This window comes from Helianthus annuus, chromosome 13, assembly GCF_002127325.2.
Source record: "Helianthus annuus cultivar XRQ/B chromosome 13, HanXRQr2.0-SUNRISE, whole genome shotgun sequence".
NCBI classification, from domain to species: Eukaryota; Viridiplantae; Streptophyta; class Magnoliopsida; order Asterales; family Asteraceae; genus Helianthus; species Helianthus annuus.
Window position 1 is genome coordinate 36220642 of NC_035445.2, and position 27491 is coordinate 36248132.

The 27491-nt window shown below is 38.8% G+C and overlaps 1 protein-coding gene across 2 annotated transcripts; it reads left to right on the top strand.

The window, feature by feature from the left end:
* Positions 1–6543: 6543 nt before the first annotated feature.
* On the top strand, positions 6544–9167 carry LOC110940558 (BTB/POZ domain and ankyrin repeat-containing protein NOOT1). Of its 2 annotated transcripts, none has more exons than XM_022182105.2 (2): positions 6544–7251; positions 7978–9167. In XM_022182105.2, the coding sequence occupies exons 1-2, from the start codon at positions 6763–6765 to the stop codon at positions 8989–8991; spliced, it is 1503 nt and encodes a 500-aa protein (XP_022037797.1). In that variant the 5' UTR covers positions 6544–6762; the 3' UTR covers positions 8992–9167. The 2 variants fall into 2 exon arrangements, with proteins under 2 accessions (XP_022037797.1, XP_022037796.1); XM_022182104.2 differs by having other exon boundaries at positions 6545–7251; positions 7975–9145.
* The last annotated feature ends 18324 nt before the right edge of the window (positions 9168–27491 follow it).

The following is a 27491-nucleotide window of genomic DNA, read 5'->3' on the forward strand; positions in this document are numbered from 1 at the left end:
TGAGGCAGAGGGAATGGGTCTTTTGGACAAGCTTTGTTTAGGTCTGTGTAGTCTACACAGACTCTCCACTTCCCATTCTTCTTTTGAACCACTACCACATTTGCTAGCCATCTAGGGAATTTGACTTCTCTGATCATCCTGGACTTCAATAATCTTTCAACTTCCTCTTGGACAATTGCATTCCGCTCAGGGGCGAATTTCCTTCTCTTTTGTTGTATAGGCTTGAATGACCTGTCAATTCCAAGCTTGTGAGTAATAATGTCTTTAGATATACCTGTTATGTCCTCATGCTTCCATGCGAATGTTGACATCCTGCATTTCAGAAAGTTAGTTAATTGCTCTTCAATATCCTGAGGGATATTGGTCCCTACGAGCACCGAGATATCAGGATTATCCTGATCCAGGATAACTTTCTTCACATCCTGCTCCGGATTCTCCACGATATCCTGGGCCCGCATCTTTAATTGCTATGCTGCACTCGGTTTGGTCGAGGATTTCATTGAGGATGAATAACATTCTTTTGCCTCTTGCTGATCACTGTCGATCTTGACAACCCCCCAAGGGGTAGGGATCTTGATGCATTGGTGATATGTCGATGGTACGGCCTTCATATCGTGGATCCATGGTCTTCCTAGGATGATGTTATAGCAGGATAGAGAATCCAGCACACAGAAACGTTGCATCTTGCTGACTCCTTCGACATATACGGGCAGCTTTATCTCTCCCACTGTGTTCCTAGCTTCTCCACTGAAACCAACGAGCACAGTGGACTTCGAAGTGATATCCATCGGAGACACATTCATTCTCTTTAGAGTCTCCAGTTGTATTATGTTGACGGAGCTGCCATTATCAACCAGTATCCTGCGTACAAAATGGTTAGCCACATATAACGTTATTACCAGAGCATCATGGTGAGGATCCTGGACAGTATCCATGTCATCTGCATCAAAAGTGATCACTTTGTCAGTTGTGAGGGTAGTCATCCTGACAGGTTTGTCTCCCCTTTCGGCCTTAGCTTCCTTTGCATGTCTCTTTGCTGCTGAATACGAAGTTCCACAAATGTCGGATCCTCCTTCTCAGTATCCTGACCCTTATTCTTCTTTCTTCCTAAGAGATCTTTCAAATATCCCTTGCTTAGAAGATAGCTTATTTCTTTCCTCAAAGCGATGCAATCCTCAGTCATATGTCCAAAATCTTCATGGAAAGCACACCATTTCGATTTGTCTTTCCAATCTGCTTTTTGTTGATTCTTTCGAGGCCATCTTGCCTTGTCCCCTAGACCCTGCATGGCATACATCAATTCAGGAATGTTAACAGAAAAGCAATATTCAGATAACCCTGCATGGCATACATCAATTCAGGAATGTTAACAGAAAAGCAATATTCAGATAATTCAGGATACTCTTCAGGATCCTCATCTTCGACAGCATTCACTCTCTTGCACTCATTTCTGCCATATGGCTTAGGCCGATATGACTTGAATGAGGATTCTGACTTCCTGTTAGTTGACTCATAAGTGTTGGATGAGTTCATTCTTTCTTGCATCTTTCTGTCATCCTCCAACCGAATATATCTTAGGGCCCTGTTCCGGGCTTCATCTAGGTTCCTGCATGGGTTCATTACAAGGTCTTGATAAAATTGAGAATCCTTTTGCAGCCCCATCTTGAAAGCTTGCACAGCTGTTGCCACATCAAGATGGGGAATGTCTAGTGATTCCCGGCTGAACTTGTTCACATAATCCCTAAGGGATTCCTGAGGCCCTTGTGTTATCCTGTAGAGATCACTTGTTAATTTTTCAAAGCTTCTACTACAAGAAAACTGACTATTAAATAAATTTACTAAGTGAGCAAAAGATGTAATCGAATGTGGAGGAACATTCAGGAGCCATTTCAAAGCCGATCCTGTCAAGGTTGAACCAAAACCCTTGCACAAGCACGCTTCCTTGAGATCTGGAGGGATAGGGTTGATCTCCATCCTTTCCCTATACTGGGCAATATGCTCTTCAGGATCCGTGGTTCCGTCGTAAAGCTTCATGTTCGGAGTCTGAAATCTTTTTGGGATTTCAGCATCACATATAGGATGCACGAACCGAGATATCCTGTGGCTATCCTGGGATACTTCAGGAATTGGCTGCACCACCCCAGGTACACTGGATATCATATCCTTTAATTTCTGAAGCTCCCTGGATAATTCTGACGTTACAGTTGTATCCTGCAAAGATCCAACACTGTTAGTGGTAATAGCATTATTATTATTATTTGATACGTTACCCGTTAGAGGATTTTGCCCATATCCTGAAGCATATCCTGAGCTCCTCATGGTTGATATCCTGACTGAAGAGGGTATTTCAGGAGTATAGTTATGAGGAAGGCTGGGCACAATATTCCCCCTGTTATCCTCAGTATACACAGCTGAACTAAAGTTCAACGCTCTGGGGTGTAATGGAGTGACATTATCCTCAGCAGATCTGCTCGAGCCAGACTTCAGGAGTTGTATTTCCCTTAAAAGCATTTGCTGTTGCTGCCTCATTTGTTCCTGCACACTTCCAAATAAGGTTAGAATTTCATCGTTAGAAGCTAAAACAGGAGCAGATCCCTGGACACTCCGAGTAGGGATGACATCTTGAGATTGTGTAGAGGCCGGCATCCTTGGAGGATGTGGTGGAAGCACCGAACCAACTGTTGCAGAAGTTGTAGCAGACACAGTAGAAGAGCTCATGTTTGATCTTGAGGCCATTGTAAAAAATGTGGCAAAAAGTTTTGAAAACAGAAAACCGATTAACAATTTCACAAAGATTTTTAGTAAAGAGAGCACCACTTGCCCCACGGTGGGCGCCAAAGTGTTTTGGTCAAAAATTACCGAAGCAATTAAGTGATCAAATTAGTTAAGTGAGGTAGTGTGCTAAAAAACGTGTTGAAAATATGCTGGTTATGTTGTTTGGAAAAACAGTGTTCAGGATACGGCCCAGGATATTGAGTTGTATCTACGATCAAACAATGAGCAAGAAAGTAAAATAAATGACACGAGATGTACGAGGAAAGCCCTTGATCAATCTAGATCGCCGGCACAAAACCTCGGGAGCTGACAATCGCAGCTGCCTTGTTCTTCTTATTGCTTTAAACTTCAGGATACAGTGCAGGATATAGATCAGATCGCTAAGTGTTACAACGAATTTGTGTGAAAGTGAAAATTGCTAGAGAGCAAGTGTTAGAGTGTAGCGGAAGTGATTGTGATGTCCTAGTTGATCTGATATACCCACCTATTTATAGTAATGAGTTATAAACAATAATCCCTACAAATATGGGCTACTCCGAATATTCCATTATGAACGTTATGGACCAAGTAATACGGCTTCAACGTCTTCACTTGAACGACTTGGACCGAGTCTTCCGTGGAATAAGTCTTGTTAACGTTGCTAGCTTTTAACCCACGTGCCTGCACATAATCCATTAGTAATCCCGAGGATACCATTCATGATGTTACCAATATCCTGAACTAGCATCCCGGATGTAAACAGATATAATATAAACAAGATATATATCAAGATATTTTCCAGGATATGGCTCAGAATTTCACCCATAACAACAGTATTACATTTTTAGCTACCATAACCAATGTTGTAAAACAAGGTCTACAAGGTCGAGTAGTCGAAGGGTAATCTGTACAAGGTAGGTTGCCGTGAAGATTTTCTTCAACTCCACCTAAGTACTTGAAATTGATCAAACGTGGTTAACCTCGACTAGAATCGGATCTAGTTGGTCAATCCAGCCCGAGTTTGACTTAAAAATAAAACATAATTCTTACAATTATCATATTAAAGAGATAAATATTATTTTTCAAGGAATGAATATCAGTTTTGAAATATTTTACCATTTGAACATGTATTTTGTTATAAATATTAATAAACTTATCATATTTGACATATATATAATTTTCTGGAAAATAATTTATTTATAATTTAACTAATAAGAAATTATGGGACAAGAAATTGAAGAAAGCATTATGGGAGTGGGGCGCTCCATGGTGGACCGTTGTGGCCGGTGACCACGCGTGGTGGCCAAAACGCATCGTTCGGATCACGCGTGAAGAATAGAGGTTACCGTTGGGAATGTGACCGTTGGGGTGAGGGACCGTTGCATTTTAAAATTAAAAAAAAGAACTTAAACACTATATATAAACTATATATTTTAACCATTTAACCCCACAAAAAAAATACCATCTCTATACTCTACATAAATGGAATTTCCAAACGGTTCGTTTCCGCTAGACACTGATAGCTCTTCATCTTCCGACAATGACACACTTGAATTTTTCGTGATGGCATATAACAAACTTGAAGGTTTGAGCTGACCAAAGAAGAAATGGTGGATCGTGATCGTCTACATGCCAACGAAGTGTTAATGAATGATTATTTTGTGGAGAATCCGGTCTACAATGCCGACACGTTTAGGAATCGGTTTCATTTACCAAAAGATTTATTTTTAACGATTGTAGGAGACATCGAAGCAAGCGAAGAATGGTTTCAAGAACGTTACAACGACATCAATGTTTTGTACACATCGTCGTTGTTTCAAAGCATAACAGATGGTACCTCACCCTTCTGTCCATTTATGGTTAACGGAAGATATTACAGACGAGGCTATCTTCTTGTGGAAGGTATTTACCTATCATGGTCTGTTTTTGGTGAAAGCTCTTTCATTTCCTGTCAAGGTTAAAGAAAAGGCGTTCAAGAAGTTGCAAAAATCGGCAAGAAAAGATGTTGAGAGGGCTTTTGGTGTTTTAAAGGGTAGATGGGGCATACTAAGCCGACCAGTTCGTGCAATGAATAAAAAACAATCCATAGCATAGTATATGCATGTATCATATTGCACAATATGCTAATAAAAGAAGATGGGCGTGCAATATGTTCAATATGTTCAGATTGGGTGCCAGATCCTCCCACACAAACTCCTCTTCCCGAAAATGTCCAACAAGACTTGCGCAATGAATATTTCACTTTCGGTTGAGATATGATTTAATTGAACTTGTAGGTTCTTTAGGTTTGGATTTCCGGAATCGGACGAGTAGTAGGCTTTCTTTATGTATCTTTTTATTTTTATATTTTTATAAGATGTAACCACAAATATGTCTAGAAATATTGTTTTTTATTTAAATGAAATTATTATTGTTAATTTATTATTTAAAAAAATAAAAAAAATCATCACTAGTGATGTGCACCCCCACTAAAATCCATCACTAGTGATGGAACCAAGCTCGATGACGTGGCGTTTGATGATTGCGTGTGGTGAGTGATGGCTAGTGGAGCACCCCCACCCCTTTAACAGGACAAAGAAAAATATCAGTTATTAGGATGTGGGGTGCGGTTGTCCTCCTCCCCTACCAACCCCTCCGCCACATCACCTCCACCTCACACCACCTTCTCCATCCCTTCAAAAGGGAGGGGGTGATATTCCCCTTCCCCTCCAATCATAACACTCCAAATCATCATAACAACACAAGGTAGGTTGTCCAGACGATTTTATTCAACTCCGTCTAATTACTCGAAATTGATTAACATGAGTAACCTTAGCTAGAATTGGATCTAGTTGGTCAACTCAGGCCGAATTTGACTTAAAAAAATATAACATAATTCTTATGGCTATCATATTAAAAAATAAATAAATATTATTTTTCAAGTAACAGATATCAATTTTGAAATATTTCACATTTAAACATGTATTTTTTTTTTTTATTGATGTTGATATTCACTTGTTTTACTATAAACATTGGTAAACTTATCATATTTGACATATATATAATTTCCCGAAAACTAATTTCTTCATAATTTAACTAATTAGAAAGTATGGGACTAGAAATTAAAGAAAACATCGACATGACAAAGAAGAATATCAGTTATTAGGATGTGGGGTGTGGTTCTCCTCCTCCCTGACCACCCCCCTTCGCCACACCATGTCCACCTCACACCATCTTCTTCATCCCTTAGGGGGGGGGGGGTTGTCCCCCTTTCCCTTGCCCTGCAATTATCACACTCCAAATCATCATAACAACACACAACAAATCATCAGGAACAATGAGAGATTTTTCCCATAAGTATCGAAGATGCAACCGTGATGAGGAGGGGTGTTCTCCGTCTGAGGGATCTCCACCTCCGCACCACGACCCTTTTCCGTTTCAAATCTTCCACACCCTTAAGTCTTATAATCTTCTATTTGAATGTAATAGAAAAAACAAACCAAGCACATGAAGATAAAACAAAATCAAAATAGCTAATAAGATATACATTACAATATTAGACACGGTAAAACATGCCATGTCTTTACATGCCTTTTAGTCTAAAGCAATTTGTTGTATATATTAATAGTAGTTAGAATTCTTTTATTTGTTTATGTCCCAAATCTTTCATATAATTGGCCAATTCAAAGGTGGTATTTTTGTTAGAAAGAGATTAATATTATATTATCAAAAGTGTCGCTGTTTTTCAATATTAATACATTTTCAATTTTTCACCCTTTTAAATAGCCCCAGCCGTCCAGCCACCTAATTTCTCTTCTCTTTCTAAAAAAAATATCTCCCACAAGAAATCACAGTAATCTCTCTCTTCTCTCTCTCATCATATTCAGGAAGAAACTACAGAAGCATGAAGTTGAAGAACAACACACAACCCAACCCTCTTCACTTCCACAACTTCTAACTCCAAATCCTCTCAAAAAACATACAAAAAGCATACCAAAATCAAGCAACTTTGTCTTGTCACATACAACTATGTCATCTCTAGAGGATTCATTAAGATCTCTTTCACTAGACTATCTAAACCTACTGATCAACGGTCAAGCTTTCAGTGATGTAACTTTCAGTGTAGAGGGTAGAATTGTTCATGCTCACCGTTGCATCTTGGCAGCTAGAAGTTTGTTCTTCCGGAAGTTCTTTTGCTCCGGTGGCACTGACTCTCCAACCGGGTTTGGATCCGACCCGTTAGGGTCCAGGATGGGACCCGCTTCTCCAAGAAACTCAACAAGTTGTTCACAAGTGGTTATACCTGTGAATTCTGTAGGGTACGAGGTGTTCTTGCTTATGTTGCAGTTCTTGTACAGTGGTCAGGTCTCTATTGTACCTCAAAAACATGAACCCAGACCTAATTGTGGTGAGAGAGGGTGTTGGCATACACATTGCACATCTGCCGTTGATCTTGCTCTTGATACACTTGCAGCCGCTAGATCATTTGGGGTTGAGCAGCTTGTTTTGCTTACTCAGGTCTCTTGTTTCTCTCTCTAAACTTGTATCATTTGTGAAGAAAAATAACCAAAATGGTTAGTAAGATCTTTCTGGGTTGTTTCTAAATTTTTGTGGGTATGAATCTTTTCATGAAAAAAACTAATCTTGATGATTCTTTTTCTTGTTTCTTGTTCCTTTTTCGTTTATTTTCTTTTTGTGCAGTGTTTGGTCTAAGTAGCCAAGTAGGCACCTGAATAATATTAAAAACTTTTCATATAGGAAGGTTAAACAAAGAGATGATGAATTGCAATAATCTTTTGTTAAAAATGGACAGAATATTTCCAAAAATGACTTTATGAAAGTGAAGTGTTAGAACTTAAATGTGTTATATTGATTTCATGAACATTGTTCATTTCTTGAATTGGGTTCTTCTTTCTTTATGTTCCACACTACCAGCTTTCTAAATTTAGATGTTTTTTTATCCTTCTCTAGTCTTGTCTTCAGCAGTTATTACACACCCATCATTTTCCCCCCTAACCCTTTACTTTCCTCATTTGTGGTTTTGTTTGGTTGTAGAGACACAGTCCCATTAATAATGCACAAAAAGAAATATTTAATGCCATACATCATCAGCAAAATCTTCCTCCTCTAACACAAATAATGCAACTAATCTTTATGATTAAAATATATAATCTTTTTTGGTAAAGTATGAACACTATTATTTATTATAATCCTGATCTTTTCAATTATTTTAATTTGTAGAAGCAATTAGCTATCATGGTGGAAAAAGCCTCAATTGAAGATGTGATGAAGGTTCTTTTAGCTTCAAGAAAACAAGACATGCATCAATTATGGACAACTTGTTCTCACTTGGTAGCAAAATCTGGTCTCCCACCAGAAGTCTTAGCAAAACATCTTCCGATTGATATCGTGGCGAAAATCGAAGAACTTCGACTCAAATCATCCCTCGCTCGCCGCTCGATCATGCCACACCACCACCCGAACCACCACCATGACCTTTCGGTCGCAGCGGACCTCGAGGACCAAAAAATTCGACGAATGAGGCGCGCACTTGATTCATCAGATGTGGAGCTTGTTAAGCTTATGGTCATGGGAGAAGGACTAAATCTTGATGAGGCATTAGCATTACATTATGCAGTTGAGAATTGCAGCCGTGAAGTGGTGAAAGCGTTGCTTGAATTAGGTGCTGCCGATGTGAATTATCCGGCGGGACCAGTTGGGAAAACACCGCTTCATATCGCCTCAGAGATGGTGTCCCCCGACATGGTTGCGGTGTTACTAGACCATCATGCGGACCCTAATGTTAGAACCATTGAAGGAATCACACCACTTGATATCCTTAGAACCTTAACCTCAGATTTCCTATTCAAAGGGGCGGTTCCGGGATTAACCCATATCGAACCAAACAAGCTCAGGCTTTGCCTAGAGCTTGTTCAATCAGCTGCGTTGGTGATCTCCAGAGAAGAAGGCAATGCTGCAGCCAATGCAGCTTCAAATTCAACCCAAAATTATCCACAAATGAATGATGATCAAACACATACTCATAGCAGCAGTTCAAATAGTAGTGGGAATATTGGGAACTTGAATCTTGATTCAAGATTAGTTTATCTGAATCTTGGAGCAGCACAAATGGGATGCAACAAGATGGATGTAAGTGGAGGAAGAGAAGATCATCATCAACACCATCAAAGACATGGTTCTAATTCACAAGGTGGTTGTGACACATCAATGTACCACCATCCTCATCATGAGTATTAGGTCAACTATCTTTATATGTTTATCTCTCTTTCTTTTCCTTTATCTAGAATTAATCACTATATATATTCACCCATGAAGTGGGATTTGATTAAGCACAAATATTTCAGCCAAAAGAACCTATTTATTGGTACGTATTGGTATAATTTTTGCTCTATATTTGGTCACCTTTTTCATCTCCTCTTTTGTGTGTTCTCTAATTAATCTTAGTTTCTTATTGGTTCTTGATGATGTTTGATGGGTATTTTTTTATCCAATTAAACTTAGGAAGTTCAACATCACACTTATTAATGAAATTGTTTATCTTTTTAGTTCTTAAATCACTTATTTTAAACTGTGTTGTCAAAGTGAAACTGACGCTTGTCCCTTTGAGTTGTTTATTGTAATAATCGATATGAAACTATCTTTAGTGAAAAGATTGAAACTTCATATATATTTTGATTTTAAACTGTGGAATCATGCAAAAAAACAGTTGGAATAACCATAGCGAACAATTTGGTTTATGATTCGAACCGGTTGGAATAACCAGAGCCCAGACTCTATGACTTTGGACTAACTTTTTACATTTTGTGTCATCCTTTAATTATTTTAAGCTTAACTATACACATTATTGTGCTTTGTTTAACAATATCTAATATCTTGTTGCTTCATTTTATAATATCGTAATTTTGTGTTTATTTATTATAAGAGGTCCAAGAAGCCTTCACGGTGAAACGAAACAGAAGCCAAACCGTTAGTAGTAGATGTTTGGATGTAATTTTGAACGTTTGATTTTGGTTTATAAGGGTCAAAAACCATTAAATGTTATGGCTCATGGTTTAACCTAAAAAATGATAAACACTAAAGTTTAAACACCCCTAACATTTATGATAACTTTTTGTAAAAACGATTAAATCTACCGTAAAGTGTAAACACCCCTAACATTTATGATAACTTTTTGTAAAAACAATTAATTTTACCGTAAGTGTAAACACCCCTAAAATTTAAGATAAATTTACCTAAAGTTTAAACACCCCTAACATTTATGATAACTTTTTGTAAAAACGATTAAATTTACCTAAAGTGTAAACACCCATAAAAATTAAGATAACTTTTTGTTAGATATATGTTGTTGGGTTAAAAAAAGGCTTATGGTGCGGATTCTTGATCATTGTTGGTTTTATGATGATAATTGGCAGTGGTGAGACCATCGAAGGTGGGTTTTTTTAAAGATCACTCATGAGATGGATGGGACATGGAGAATCTTGATATCAAAGTTTTTGCTCTCTTCTTTTGTGTGGAGAGATGGTGATCAATCTTTCTATAAAACTATCGGTCAACTCTTTAAATATATTTTTGTTTTGTTCTTGGATTTTAATAGTGATCGTATTTATAACTTTTTGGCCAATTATTATCTTCTTGCTCCTCAACCAGAAGCATCATCTACTTTACCTGATATAAATATTATACTATATAGTTAATTTAAGATGGATAGGTCCCAGCTACTTGCAGTTTTTATAATTATATATACTGAATCCAACCAAAAAAAGTTGCAATTTTGTCCTCCTTTAAAGGCTCAGTTTTTCAATGGGTAAATAACTTTTATTTATTATCTTTATAGTGTGGCTAAATAAAAGATATATTTGATATGAAAAAGAAAAATTGTTTTCACTAACAACTACTTTAGATTGAAATTAACTCTGGTAGTTGATTTTCACTTTTCTTTAAAGTTAAACTGTAATATTTAACAAATATACAACTTGAAAAATGTACCAGATTACTTTTGTATTCTGGTCATCGGTCATCAGGTTGGAGGGTGTGGGATAGAGCCTCTAGAGGCTTTATCAGGACACATCAGCGTCATCTAGGATTCACGTCAGCCAAGGGGCTTTATCATGCTCACCTTTAACTTGCAGAGTGTGGGATCGAGTCCCATCATCATTACCTATTTTTTTTAAATTTAAGAATTATTTAATTTTCATATATTAATTTATAACTCATAATTTAAATATAAATAAAATGCCATAATTTAAATAATATAAATACAATGTCATAATTAAAATAAAAAAAATATAAAGTCACTTGTCGTCTTCGTCGACTCCTCCTTGTTCACGATAAAATATAGGTGCTCGGTCAGATCGGCTCGAAGGTTATGGTTTGTGTTCCTGGCTCGTACCTTCGATCGGATAGCTTATTTTTCAGCGTATGTTAGTATTGGGTTCGTCGGTTGGTTACTTTCAACATAACTTTCTCCACAAAACGCTTTACCCGAGTCCTCCAATATCATGTTATGCGAAATGATGCACGTATACATGATGTTTCTCATTTTACTTTTTTCAAGTATCCTCGACGGCTAGGCTATGATAGACCATCTTTTTTAACACACCGAAAGCCCGCTCGATATCTTTTCTTGTTGACTCTTTTTTTCTTGAAATACAATCTTTTTCCGTCATCTGGACACGAAAGAGATTTTACCAACGTCGCCCACTCGGGATAAATATCATCTGTGAGATAGTACCCATAGTTATACTCCACGTCGTTTGCATAGAATGAAGTATCAGGTGCAACACCGTCTATGACATCGTCGAAAATATTCGAGGGCATTAAAACTGCATTGTCATTGTTCGCACCGGCCATGCCAAAGTACGCATACCAAATCCATAAATCTTGAGAAGCGACCGCTTGTAATATTACGGTAGGACCATCGTGGTCACCACGATGATGTTGCCCTTTCCAAGCGGTTGGATATGCCGCCCAATCCCAGTGCGTGCAATCAAGACTACCCAACATCCCAGGAAACCCGTGTATGCGCTGATGGGCCTCGTATAGAAGTGGAACGTCGGCGACGTTTGGCATCCTCAAATATCGTCTCCCGTACAGAGAGATAACACCTAATAAAATAGTGTTAATAAAAAAATAATAACAATGTAAATAAAAATAATAACAATAACAATAAAGAATAGTGTTAATAAAAAATAGTAACAATGTAAATAAAAATAATAACAATAACAATAAGAATAAAGAATAGTGTTAATAAAAATTACCTTCACATAAATTTTTAAGAAAATCATGACACATTCTTGACGACATCCTTAAATATTCATCACACGCATCACTCGTTGTGTTGTACGCTAGTTGCCTAATTGCTGCTGTACACTTTTGTATTCCAGAGAAACCAACTTTGTAACTTGCCCTTTATCTTTGCGTGAAAAAAGGGAATTCGCCCGCTAGATCATTAGAAATTTTCACGAAAAGACGACGACTCATACGAATCCTACGCTTAAACTGACCATCATCGTACAACGGATTTTCACAACAATAATCTTGTACTAGACGTTCATGAGCACCTAACCGATCTCGTTCAAGGGCCGGTTGTCAGGTACGCGATGTAGAGGATTGGCTTTTTCTCGCATATAATTAATCGCCTGCTGCGTAATTGCGATAACCATATCGTCAAGAACACCGTCGGATGAAGAGCTCGAAGAATCGGATGACATTTTTAGTGGTGATTGGTGTGTGTTTGAGTTGTGATTGGTGTGTGTGTTTTTTTTTTTAATAGAACGTTTGGCAACGGCTAAATTTGACCAACACACCTCGATCCCCTCAATTTCCTCCCACCATGGAGCCCTGGCTAACCTCTTCTTAACTTGGTTGGTGTGGAGGTATACCGCCTAGGGGCGCTATAGATGGTGACATGGCCTGGGTGGTGCCTCCACACCCTCCGGCCTAAATAAATTCTATCAATCTTAACATTGAGAAAACAATATGCTAAACACTCCAGATATATATACACAGAGGCCGGTTATTATACAAATTGACTTAACGTACGCTGCGTACGAGATGCAGTATCAACATACGATTTTTTTTAACTTGCGAATTTTTTTTTATCATGCCGTCTTTAGTTTTTTTTCAACATGCGAGATTTGCTTTCTGTGGTTATAACATGCAAACTTGTCATAGCGTAAACTTCGTACGTTAAGTCATTTTGTACGATACACGTTTTGGCAAGCAATGGAAAATTAATAAATATTTGATTCACCAATACACTGAATCATGATCATTGATTATACTTTTCATTAATCATTGTTTAAAAAATAATTGTCAACTTGATATGCAGCAAGAACATTTTCAGTTAATAAATGTATATAGGAGAAAGGACATGAAATTGGACTATAATATTCAAATGGGATTATTATTATTATATTCAGGTTTATTTTTAATGAGGAAATTGATGTTTGTGTTGTATATTGGGTTTTAATTTTGTTATGACATGATAAAAAGTAGGAAATCATAAAATAAATATTTATAGAAAAAAAGGACATGAAATGGGTAAATAGCTGAATGGATAGATTGATTGGTTGTCTTGCATGAATGAAAACAAGTGAGTGTGACAACACAGCAGGGTTAATATTTAATTTGTGCGATATCTAATATCTGGATTCCCTCCATATAATCTTGTCTCATGTCCCTTCTGTGCCTCCTTTATTGCAGTACTACATCATCTTTCATAAAGCTTAAACCCTTGATAATCTGTAAACTCATATGCATGTGTTTAATTATATGCTAATTAATTAAGATAATTGTTTTGGGACAGAAAGAAGGATGCTCTTATACTGAAGAGGTTTTATGTTGTATCGGTTTACTTGATTCTAAAAGTTCATTAGTGTTAATATAAAAATATTAGTAGTGTTAATTAGTTTGATCTATGGATTTTCATTATATTTTATTAGTGAATAAATTCATACATCTCAATAATAATTTGATAACTATTTACTCGTAGGTCTAGTCTTTATTAGTATCTGGCTTACAAAGACTTTAATTGGTTTGTGGTTTCTCTCTCATTGCTGATAGAATGCGTAGTTTCTTTATGCCTTCAGAAAGTGTATAACCTAAAGATTTATTCAATCGTACATTTTTTTTGAAAGGTATACTTCATTAAACGGCCGGTCTGGCAAAAAACAGGACCGCACCACGGAACAACTACAACGTATACATCGGATACTTACACCATTCTTTTCAATCTAAGTCCCTATACAAGGATCTATTCTTTAACCAAAAGAAACATAAAGACTTGACCTCTTCAAAGATATCAACCCAAACACCTCTACTGTTAGGAAAAAATCTTAGAATTCCTAGAGTTCCAAATGCACATGATACCAAGTTACCAACATTCAAACGTACAAGAAATGGAGTAAATGTCATGTTTTTGCAATTAGATTAATATATTAAACATTGTATTTTTATATTAATATGTTAAACGTTGTATTTTTATTTTAGAAGATTCCAAATACATAACAAATAAAATCAGATTCAAGAAAATAATAACTTGCTCCAAATAATATATGTGGTAATTTGTTGCAGGTTCGTATAATTGAAAAAAAAGGGTTATTACATTTTAATAATTCTAAATTTCACCTGATAGCCGATAATAATCTCAACTTTAAAAATTCTTTCCAACAATCCCAACTTGTAAGAATTTGGCATTCTCAATAGATTAAAGTGCACCTGCAGTCTCCCTAATTGAATTAACTGCACCTGCAGTTTAAAAAGGTCAATAGGGGCCAATTTTTTATAAATTAGGATCGTTGGAGGGAATTTTTAGAGATGAGATTATTATCGACCAACAAATAAAACTTAGAATTATTAAAATCCAATAACAAAAAAAAAAAAAAAAAAAAAAAAAAAAACTGATTTCTTAATCATTGTTGAAAAGGTAAAACTCTAACTAGTATATTGTAACCAAACACGACCAATGAGATGACAAGTTAAATGGGTTGGTGACGGATAAGAGGTTGTAAACAGTTTATAAAAACATTGGGAAGGGGTTTGAGAAGTGGTCTCATTCATTAAACGGTTTAGAGTGTTCGCTTGTCTATGATATATCCTTGTTTTGCTCCAAGCCAACCTATTTTTTTGCCGGGTTTTCATGTTGTATCATGAATTGCCACCAATTGAGACTTTAAATAGAAATAGTGATTTATGTTTTTAAAATTTGTATATAAATATTCATTTAATAAAATTTGTCATCCTAACAAACTTTAGTGTATGTTTTTGTGAAAACTATACTATGCTACAACAAAAAAAAATATTTTAAAAATATTTTTATACGCAATCACTAATTCTCTATGTTTTTTCCATCAATCTACTATTTCATTTCCCATAAGACTCCTTTGTCGATATCTGTCTAAGGTTTTCTTTTCAGCAATAGCACTATAAGGTACCATATGAGATGCATATGTTACAAGTTGCTGATGCAAGAATTCCTATAACAAGGTTTGATTGATATACAGTGGCTTCTTTAAGTGTTCACTTTCAGTTGTATGCTTCCTATGTAAACAGGTTTAACTTAGTTTAAGGTTTTGTATGTACGAAGCCGCTGATAAAAAGAGTGTCTTGTCTCATGGTCTATAACTCAGTTAAATCGCCATAATTATAACAGCTTTCTGCAGTAAAAGTAAGTGCTTTCACTTCTAACTGTTTCCTTTTAACTCTTTTGCAACTGATCCAAGTAACATAATTATAAATTATTTACTAAATTACGAAACTAAGTATAATTATTTATCTTGTTTTTAACTGTATCATACACATTTTTTATGTACAATTTTAAATCTATGATGGGCTCCTAGAATTTATAAGTATATGTAGGGTTTTTCATATTAGGAGGAAGAGAATGTGGGTTAATTGGGGGGGGGGGGGGGGGGGGGGGGTGGTTGAGATCCAGTAAATACATATTATAATACCTAAAGTGTCTTAATTTTATAAGTTAGTTGAGAGAGATACATATACACTTGGTCTTAACCTAATTAGTTAAAAGTTCTCACTATAAAAAGTACATTTTGCTCACACTTTCAAATTCATATATAGTAATAACTTTATGTCACATTTAACTGGATTATCCACATTTACTAATATATATGCTTACAAGCAATTTGTCATGGTTCATATCGATAATTAAGTGTGTGATTATGACCTAAAAGGTGTGTAGAATATCGATTCGTTGTAGTACATCTTCATTACAACATAAGGTATATGTAAACTAAACGCTTGGCCTTGGTTCTTTCTTATCATCACAAGATACGCAACAAGCCGAACTAGATGTTGACGACTTAAATCTTGAAAAATAATTTGTGGGTTTATGAGTGATGCAAATTCTTCAGTTTTTCAAGCACAAATCTGTGCAGGTTCATAGATTCCAATTGTTTGAATCTTTAATTATAAAACAATGTGTAAAAACGAGACTGAAACAAGTATAATTACACAATGTGTAACGTGTATGTCTATCACATCACTTTTCTCTTGTTATTTCATCCTTTCAACATCAATATTTCTTTATAGTTTAAACTTTACAGTTTTTTGCTTTTATGATGATATGTAATTTTCAGTGTGAAATTTAAGTCAGTCAAAACTGATAGTACAATAGACCCATCTCAACACACGCACGCATAGATGTGACTCAAGATGAAAAAAAGACAGCCACAATTAAAAGTGCTTCTTTGTGTGGTATGAGTTATCAATGTGTGCAGAACTAGTTCAGAGACGCCATGAGTCTGTTACTACATCAATAAATATTATATATGTATATGATTATGATTTTTATACTTAAAATTGTTATTGATTTATACACCACTTAACTTAGTTTTGTGTACTTTTAAACATATATCATTTTATAATAAGAGAAAATACTTAAAGCATATTGATGACGGGGGTAGTCCAAGACTAAATAAAATGACTAAATATGTAAATGCTCAAATGGTTAAACGGTTCAATGGTTGAAAAGCTGTGAGATAGGAAAAGCGAGGCGGAAACAGTGGCCAGTCACATCCGGAGATCGCTTCACCAACCCATAGCCGCAAAAGCAAAGCAGGTCTGCACAATGCACGCTATTATCCAGGGTTCAAAAGCCTTTAACCCCCGAAAGGGGAAACCCTCCACTTCAAGCAAGGTTACTAGTCTAATACATTCTACTTCGGAAGATGTCTTCTCTTATAAATTGACACTTCATTTACTTCAGAAAACATCTCCTGGCCAGTTCTAATTCTCTAATCTCTGGTCATTCATGTGGAGTACTTGCTTACATACAAGTCACTCCTTTTCACGTCCATCACACACATTCTATTTGCTACCACTTCCGAATCTGAGTACCTTTCAGAGAAGGATCTTCAGCAAATAACAACAATAAACTAGTAAACCTCCTTCCACGTCTTGCAAACGTGGGGGGACCCCACGACCTGCGTTAGGCAAAGTTGAACCCTTCAACCCTTTTGCCTAACCAACCCAGCTACTACCGTTGGTCTTGTATTTGTTGCATCAACAAGTTGGCGCCCACCGTGGGGCTACGCCGCTATTTCTTCTCAAAAAAGACCTAATAGTGTAGCTCTCTTCACTTAAAATTACCATGTCAGAAAGTGGATCTCCGGGAGAAGTAAATCAGATTCCAAACACTTCTACTCCGGGTAGTAGCCAAGCTCACGTGGCTATACCAACATCTTTCTCAACTCCGGGGAGCACACCCGAGTTCCTCACCTTCAACACACCAACTCCGTCCAGATCCGGGGTCCCATCTCCCAATATCGGTGTCTCTGGCACCCCAGCACGTGTTGAACTTACCCCCGAGGGGGTTGCAAACAATTTCCTCGAATTAAGGTCACTTCTCAACCAGCATGTGAGTAAAGAAAGAGAAAAAGGAGTGAGGATTCGTTTAGACTATGATGAACCTGAACCAACACTGTCTCCCGGACCACCTCTACCTCCTTTTACTACAAGAAGTGAGGCTGGTCCCAGTAATCCTTCAAACCCTCACCCTTATCTGTCCTCTATGACAAATCCTTCGGTGCATCCTATCTTCTCTTCCCATCCGATTACTAGTGGTGCTCCTTTGGGACATGAGCTAACACTTGACCAGCTCCTACAGTCCCCAGTAACAAGTTATCCAGCATCTGTAACAACCATGTGGGAGCAAGCTCTGTCCATGCTCCCTTTAGCATGAAGCGCTGTTATGAACACCCCTCTCGGAATAAACTGCTCGGTTGGTCCAGGAAGCCTTCAAGGCTTCAACCTCATGCCCAATATGATGACCCAGATGATGGCCAACTTCCCATGGCAACACTTCATTAATCAGGTGCTAGCCACTCAGGGGAATTACGGCAATGGCAATAATGTGGATGCAAGGGCTGAAGAAGACTTGGCTAAACCTTACAAGCCAAGTAACCTTTCATGCTTTTCAAGGCAGATAGCCGATTATGATTTCCAATCAAAGATTAAGATGCAGTCCCACATCAGAACGTACGACGGGACTGAAGATCCTGAGGACCATCTTCAGATCTTCACTGGTGCAGCCCGGATAGAGAAATGGTCAAACGCTGAATGTTGCCTGATGTTCATGCAAACTCTTGTTGGATCCGCAAGAATCTGGTTCAACGACCTACCTGCTCAAAGCATTCGAAGCTTTGACGACCTAAGCAAGGGTTTTCTGGCCAATTTCTCCCAACAAAGGTGATATGTCAAAGACGCAACAGTGATCTTCCAGATAAAACAACGTGATGATGAAAGTCTTCGTGCGTTCATTGAACGATACAAAAAGGAAGGTCTGACTTATGTAGGGGCGGACGAGAAAATGAGAGTGGCTGGTTTCATGAATGCCATCACCTCTAAATATCTCACAAGAGATTTCAACAAATCCCTGCCCAAGACCCTGGAAGAGGCTCTTGAAAGGGCCGAAGCTCACATCCGGGGAGAGGAGGCTGTAGACATTAAAGAACAAAGGAAAAGAGGATCCGGCTGGCGAAGCAATAGCCCAGCTAGAAAAGGGGGGAACTTCAACTCCTATGACAGGCGGCCAAAGGGTTCAGACCCTCGAAGGTCTGAAGGCCGGAACCCTTCAAGTAGGGAAAAAGGCATAAGTTTCACACCCCTCACAAAGACCCCTCAAGAAATCCTTGCAACAGAAGAAGTTAAACAAAACTTTCGGCCTCCTAGGCCTCTCCCCAAAAGCAGGAAAAACGAGAACTCCACCCAATACTGTGAGTTCCACGAAGAAAAAGGTCACCACACCAATGATTGCTTCCAACTCAAGAAAAGAATAGAAGAGGCTGTCAAGTCCGGAGAACTCGCTCATTTGGTAAAGGGAGTCCGGGACAAAATGGCTCAAGGAAAGGGTAAGGACGTCAATATGGTGAATTTCGATGGAAAAGTTCCTCATAAAAGACAGCGGTTGGAAGCTTGGGAGCTTCAGTGTGTCTGCTTCCCCCCTACGGAGAAAGACCCTCTTTCTAGCCCTCTTGTGGTAGAAGCTACCGTGGGAACGCTGCAAACATGTAAGGCATACATAGATACTGGGGCAGCCACTGAGATCATGTTCGAAAAATTCTTCAACCGTTTGAGTAATGAAGAACGTTCAAGGCTTCAACCTTCTGGAACCTCTATAAAAGGTATCGCTGACATACCCCTCAAGCCCTTAGGACAGCGACCCTTAATGTTCGTTTCAGCGAAGGTTTAAAAGAAAGAACCCAACCATTAACCTTTGTGGTTATCAACATCCCCTCAAGCTATGACGTGATCATCGGAAGACCAGGACAGTGTGCATTTTACATGGCAGGGTCTGTTGGCCATGGCACGGTTAAATTTCCTACCGAGAGGGGCATAGCAACCCTTCAACCCTCTCAGGAAGCTTACATGATTGAAGGTGAAAACTCAAATAGCGAAGAAGACAGGCAAAGATTGGTCATAAACCCTAGGTACCCTGAACAACGAATAAGGGTCAATCCAAACCTTTCTCAAGAGACCCTTTCGTACCTTGAAAAATTGCTAACACATTACAGTGATGTATTCGCTTGGTGTCCAGAAGATATGACCGGGATCCCTCGGAACATTGCCGAGCATGAATTACGAATACCACCGGATGTGAAGCCGGTGGTCCAAAAGAAAAGAAGCCTGGCACCCGAGAGAAGTCTGGCAGCCTGCCAAGAGGTTGAAAAGCTTGTGTCGGCCGGTATTCTCCGAGAAGTCAAGTACCAATCATGGGTTGCAAACCCGGTTATGGTCAAGAAACCTGACAACTCTTGGAGGATGTGCATAGATTTCAAGGATCTTAACAAGGCTTGTCCTAAAGATTGCTACCCACTACCGGAAATTGATCTCAAGGTTGACTCCCTCACAGGTTACTCGTTCAAATGCTTTCTTGATGCATACAAAGGTTATCACCAAATCCTCATGAAGAAAGAGGATGAGGAAAAAACAGCCTTTCACACGGACAAAGGGATCTTTTGTTATCAAAAGATGCCTTTCGGCCTCAAAAATGCAGGAGCTACCTATCAACGACTCGTTGACAAAACCTTCGAAAGCCAAATTGGCAAAAACATGGAGGCGTATGTTGACGACTTGGTGATTAAAAGCAAGATGGAATATCAAATGCTTGACGATATTCAAGAGACTTTCAAGAACCTCAGAAAGGTTAACATGAAGCTTAATCTGGAAAAATGCTCATTTGGATTCGAGGAGGGAAAATTCTTGGGTCACATTGTTGGAAAGCAAAGCATCAAAGCCAACCCTAACAAAGTGAAAGCCGTCCTCAAAGCCAAACCACCAAAAACGAAGAAGGAGGTTGAAAGCTTAAACGGGAAGCTTGCAGCCTTGAAGCGTTTTACCTCAAAGTTGGCCGAAAGATCTCTGCCCTTCTACAAAACGCTCAAGAACTGCTCAGACAAGAAGGATTACAAATGGACTAAAGAAGCTGAAGAAGCTTTCAACCAGATGAAGCAACATTTAGCTTCCCTACCAGATATCGCGGCACCAAAAACTGGGGAGTTAATATCGGTGTACCTCTCAATTGCTGACGAGGCCATCAGTGTAGTCCTCACCATTGAGCGAGACAAGGCCCAGGTACCCGTTTATTTTTTCAGCAAAACTTTAAAATTAGCTGAAATAAAATACCCTCCCCTTGAAAAACTTGCCCTAGCCCTAGTTCAAACAGCTAGAAGGCTTCGAAGGTATTTCCAAGCACACCCCATACAAGTGGTCACCGACCAACCTATTAAGAGTGTGTTTGAAAAACCTGAAAACTCGGGGCGATTAGCCAAATGGGCCATAGAACTGGGTGAGCATAACATCACCTATGTCCCAAGAAAAGCTATCAAGGCACAAGTCTTGGCCGATTTCATTGTGGAAGTCCCAAACCAGGCAATCACTGAAGTAAACGCTACCACTACTGAACCCTCCAACCCTGAAGCCTAGAAGCTTTTTACCAACGGGGCTTCAAGCGTTGAAGGGTCAGGGGCTGGGCTAATTTTGATCAACCTAGAAGGGCTGGAATTCACATATGCTCTCCGTTTTAATTTTCAGACCACCAATAACGAAGCTGAATACGAGGCACTAATAGCTGGCCTAAGGCTAGCTAAAGAGATGAAGATCGAAAAGCTTGAAGTGTTCACAGATTCGTTGCTGGTCTCAAGCCAAGTGAATGATAGCTACATAGCTAAGGAACCCAACATGAAAAAATACAGAGAAAAATCTAAGGAACTGATGAGTACCTTCCAGGCATGCAACATCAAACAGATCCCCAGATCTCAAAACAAAAAGGCTGATGCCCTAAGTAAGCTTGCATCTCTCACTTTCGCCCACCTTACCAAGAAGGTGCTGGTAGAAGTGTTGAAGGCCTCATCAATCGATGAATTGGAAATTCAAGATGTAGTTACCGAAGAAGATCCAAACTGGATGACTCCCATCAAAAAGTTCCTTAAAAATGGTGAATTGCCAAATGATCAAGTAGAAGCTAAAAGGGTTGAGATCAAGGCAAGGCAATACGTACTACAAGGAGAAATCCTTTACAAAAAGAGTTACCTTGCTCCCTTGTTAAGATGTGTCGGTCCGGAGCAAAGCAAGTACTTGATCAAAGAAATTCATGAAGGTGTGTGCGGAGCTCACTTTGGAGCTAGGTCGGTGGTTGCAAAGCTCATGAACCTTGGATATTTCTGGCCATCAATGCACCGCGATACAACCGAAGAATTGAGGAAATGTGATGCTTGTCAAATTCATGCACCAATTCCAAGAAGTCCCAAGCATGACTTAGTCCCAATAACCTCGGCATGGTCATTCCACAAATGGGGGATGGACATTGTTGGCCCATTTCCCCCAAGCAAAGGGGGAGTAAAATTCTTACTGGTGGCAGTAGATTATTTCACCAAATGGCCCGAAGTCAAACCACTTGCCAGAATCACGGGAAAACCGGTCATTGACTTTGTTTGGGAAAACATCATTTGCCGTTATGGATTGCCGGGAGTACTTGTCACTGACAACGGAAGACAATTTGCAGAGAAGCCTTTCAGCACTTGGTGCAAGGAATACAAAATCGATCAGGTTTTTAGCTCAGTGGCTTATCCGCAATCAAACGGTCAGGTGGAAAGAGCAAATAGAAGTATAGTAGAAGTCAACAAGACAAGATTGGGAAGATACGAAAGCAACTGGCTTGAAGAATTGCCTAGTGTCCTATGGGCAATTAGAACAACCGAAAAAACAAGCCATAAGAAAACACCTTATAGCTTGGTATTCGGATCCGAAGCTGTGATCCCCGCTAAGATAGGAGTTGTAACCCAAACAATTGTCAACATGAATCCCGAAACAAACCAAAAAGAGATCATGTTGAATTTACAACTCCTAGAGGAAGCAAGAGATCAAGCCGCAATTCAAGAGGCCAAATACAAGCAACAGATGAAAGCTTACTACAACAAAAAAGTCAAGAACGAACGTTTCAAGCCAGGGACCTGGTCCTCAGAAACAACGAAGCCAGCAAGAAAGAAAATCAAGGAAAGCTTGGCCCAAAATGGGAAGGCCCATACACCATCCTTGAAGCACACAAAGGTGGATCCTACAAGCTGACTGACTCAGAAGGCAAAAGGCTTCCAAGGCATTAGAACGGCAAAACCCTGAAAAGGTTCCATGTTTAAACAGGAAAGTTTGGTTTGTATCAAAATGTATCTCAAGCAGAATTATGAATGTCTTTTGTAAAAAGCAAGTATTTCTGAAATGAATGAAGTTGCTTTATCAAACTTGTCTTTCTATCCTAAGATCAGGTTGAGAACCTAGCAAAAAACTCCATGGCAAGGGCCATGTAAGGGGATGAGCTCCCAGGCCACATCGCTCAATAGGTTCAAGGGTTGAATGAACCTATATAAGGGGTGATTTCCTAAATCAATACAACTCCATGAGACTTGTTAAGAAAACCTAAAATTGTCTCATAGATGGGTGTGAACAGCCTACACCAAATGTTCCCTAAGCCTTAAAATTATAATCAACAAAAAGGCTTGAAAAATTCAAGTGAAAACCAAAGAAATAATAAAAAGGATAGGTGCTAGATCTTCTTGTTAAAAATACCAAGGCTAAGTGTCTGCAGCACTGAACCCTTTTAGGTGTGACAAACATAAGGGCAGCACAAACTGGACAAAGACAAAGTTACAAAAGGACAAAGAGAATCTAAAAGAACAAAATCACTTGGACAAAAATCACAAAGATACAAACCAAGTCAGGCCACAAGTCTAAGAAGCCTTCAAGGCTTCAAGCCACCCGAGGAACAACTCGAAACCCTAAAGGCTTCAACCTACTAACAGACAGCCAAAAGGCTTGGAAGGTTAAAGCCAAACAGACTGTCTTAACAAAAACAGACACAAGTCTAAAAACATAACATAAATAAGAAAGTTAAGACATCATACCATGTCAAAGAAAGCCCTAAAAGACTTCCAAACATAAGTTAAGGCAAGTCCTAGTAACTTGCAAATCTAACCATTGTTCAAACGGCCACACAGGCCTTCAACACAACCAACAGGAACCTTAAGGGTCCCTGAAAACCTAATATTGTTTAAGGGTTACAAACCATAAATTGTTTTTAGTGCTAAGAAAGCTACGAATTAAGAATCAACAGACTTGGAAACTCCAGAACCTTCGCCCTTGGTCTTCTTTGTTTTCTTCAGCTTCTTAGTCTTTAAACTTCCATCACCCCCCACCGCTGAAGCCTCCAAGCTTGCATCCTTAGGAATATCTGGCTGACCTGAAAGGGTATGATCACTATCCCCCGAATAAGATCTCTTCCTTGAAAGAGAACCCAAGATTTCGGCACAAACTTTTTCATTTGGGCCCTCCGGTTTCAAGTCCTGCAACACAGTAAGAGGCTTACCAAAACAAGCAGAAACTTGATGGATGTAAGGATAGGTCAGTTTCTCCATTTGCTCAACGGAGCCTTTAAAAACGTCAGAAGCCTCAGGACGAAATAGAGGTGACTTCTCCAAAGGATGGCCGGATTCATGAAGCTTATAACCAGCAATGAGGCCTTGGTGTTTCCCCAGGTTGAGAAGCTTAGTATAAACATCGCCAAGGGCAGAATTGAACTCCTTGGAATGTAAAAGATAAGTAACAACCTGCTGGAAACCTTGCTCAAGTAACCCCTGATTGTCAGCGGTAGAACGAACAACTGAAGCCTTCAACCCCTCTTTCTCCTCACGAAAAGCCTGTTGCTGAACAGCCAAAGTCTCCCGGTCAGCTTTTAACTTCAATAAGTTAGCCTCAAAACTCTTTTTCCAATCACCCATCTCAATCTCATGCATCTTCTTCAAGTCACTAACCTTCTTTTCCCATGCTGCTTCTTTCTCGGCAAAACCATCTATCTCCTTTTTCATCGAGGCCATGGAGGATTTCATGTTATCCTTCTTCTTGGAAAATTCTTCATATTCCTGCATCCTTTGACGAAAACGGGCAATACCTTGAGGAAGCATAGCAGCAAGGTTACAAGTACTCAAAAACATCCGAGACAACATCAAGTCATCATCCATCCCGGCAATGGTCTTGTGCACTGAAGGAGGAGCAATGTGACTAAGAGCATCCTCACAAACAGCAGCATCTTTGAAGCTGTCATCATTCTTCACCAACTAAGTAGGCACATAAATCCCTTCCGGATCTAACCCTTCAACGTCCCTGCTTGAAGATTCCTGAACAGGGGTAACAACAACCTTCTTGCCTGGAACCTTTTTACCATGAACAACTAATTCTTTATCCTTCTCAGCACCTGCTTCACCACCTTGATCTTCCGAAACTTCAATATCATCACTCAAGTACACTGGTTCAGTAGAAGTGGATTGAGGACCAGCTTTCAACAACCGACGAGAAGATCGGCGGGTCGAAGACTTGGGAGCGTTGGACTTAGAAAAACCCTTGACATTGGCAACACTAACATAACCTGTGCCCTCAAACCTTTGCTCAACAGTTCTAACCACAACATTCTCGCTAGGAACAGACGGAGCATCCCCAAATACAACATCAGAAGTATCATCACTTTTGATAAAATCCAAAGCAGACATGACTACAAAAAACAAAACAAAAGCAAATAAGTCATAAGTCAGAAAAAATGCAAAAAGGGCAAAAAGGGAAAATGCATACCCACGCCATTTCTCATTAGTACCGGATCCCGATCGGCTTTACCCCAAATGTTACTAACCCCTAAAAGAACTAACAAATGTTCAGGGAAGGGACGAACCCCCGAAGGGCACCCCCGGATGGCTGTAAGAAAAGCATCATTCAATTCAGATTCAGAGGGCTCCGGATCATTGAGAATAGCATCCGGATGCCTCCACACCATCTTGAAAGGAATAATAGACTCGGAAACCCAGAAAAAGCGATCCTTCCAGGTCCCAAGTGTTGTAACCATAGACGAGATGAGGCAAGAATCAACCTTTGATGTTTCAAAGGTGAACTAGTCGCCATTCTTGGCCAAACGGAAAAACCGCCGAAAGAGCAACAAGGAAGGATCATATCCAAGAGCACGACACAAAACCTCAAAATGCAAAACCTTAGCCATCCCCTTCGGATGAACTTGCCCAAAAGAAACCCGATAATACTCCAACAAGTTCAAAACAAAAAGCGAAAAGGGATAACGAAGATTCGAAAATTGAAAATGACGGCAGTAAAGGGCAATCGAACCGGGGATCGGTTTATCAACAGGAACATCACAAGCATGAGCAATTGGGTTAAATTTTCTATCAATACCATATTCCATACAAAATAAATCTACCTCCTCTTGTGTTAACCGAGAAAAAGATTTTGCTAAGTCCTTACGAGCACCCATTTTTGAAAAACAGAAAATGAAGAATGCAAGGTGTAAAGGAAACCGAAACTAACCTTAGAGAAGGAAGGAAATGGCAGAAACTTGGAAAAATTATGAATAAAATGGATAGGATTTGCAAATATAAAATAAATGTAAACCTACAATAGGGGTAATAATGGCAAACAGTAACTTCTGTAAAACCGCCACCCTATCAACTGCCATACATCAATCAAATCAATTGTCAGTTATTTAAAATTCAAATTCAAATATTAACTGCCTTCAACCTTTCAAGCCTTCAAGCAACGAACCCTCGAAACCTTCAGGCAATAAAATACATGCATAAAAGTCAGAAGTCTTTGAGCTCATTACCCAAAAACCTCTGACTTGGGGGGCTGATGACGGGGGTAGCCTATGACTAAATAAAATGACTAAATATATAAATGCTCAAATGGTTAAACGGTTCAATGGTTGAAAAGCTGTGAGATGGGAAAAGCGAGGCGGAAACAGTGGCCAGTCACATCCGGAGATCGCTTAACCAACCCATAGCCGCAAAAGCAAAGCAGGTCTGCACAATGCACGCTATTATCCAGGGGTCAAAAGCCTTTAACCCCCGAAAGGGGAAAACCCTCCACTACAAGCAAGGTTACTAGTCTAATACATTCTACTTCGGGAGATGTCTTCTCTTATAAATTGACACTTCATTTACTTCAGAAAACATCTCCTAGCCAGCTCTGATTCTCTAATCTCTGGTCATTCATGTGGAGTACTTGCTTACATACAAGTCACTCCTTTTCACATCCACCACACACATTCCATTTGCTACCACTTCCGAATCTGAGTACATTTCAGAGAAGGATCTTCAGCAAATAACAACAATAAACTAGTAAACCTCCTTCCACGTCTTGCAAACGTGGGGGGGGGGACCCCACGACCTGCGTTAGGCAAAATTAAACCCTTCAACCCTTTTGCCTAACCAACCCAGCTGCTACCATTGGTCTTGTATTTGTTGCATCAACACATATATATATAAAACAATTAGTTTGAAGTATGTTAATGATGTAATAATCTAAGTAGAAATTATCCCCCGCTTAAAAACTTAGAAACATTTGTAGGAAAATGAGTATTAAACCTCTGAGTGTTGGGATATGCTAAACCGTAAAAAAAATAATAATAAATAAAAAAATAATGTCCTGAGAAACCTTATAAAATAAAATCAAAACCTTTAAGTAAACAAGCTCACGCCTCAGCGAGCATCAAATCGTGAAAAAAATGAGGTCAAATATGCATACTTCTTCAACAACGGATACATAATTGTTTAGATGATTTATGCAATGCGCAACTCCGTTTTGATAACACTTACATTGAAACGTAAATAAAAATATTAAGTCAAAACAATATATTCAGATAGTTATAAGAAATTATATTTTGAAAACTATAAATAAAG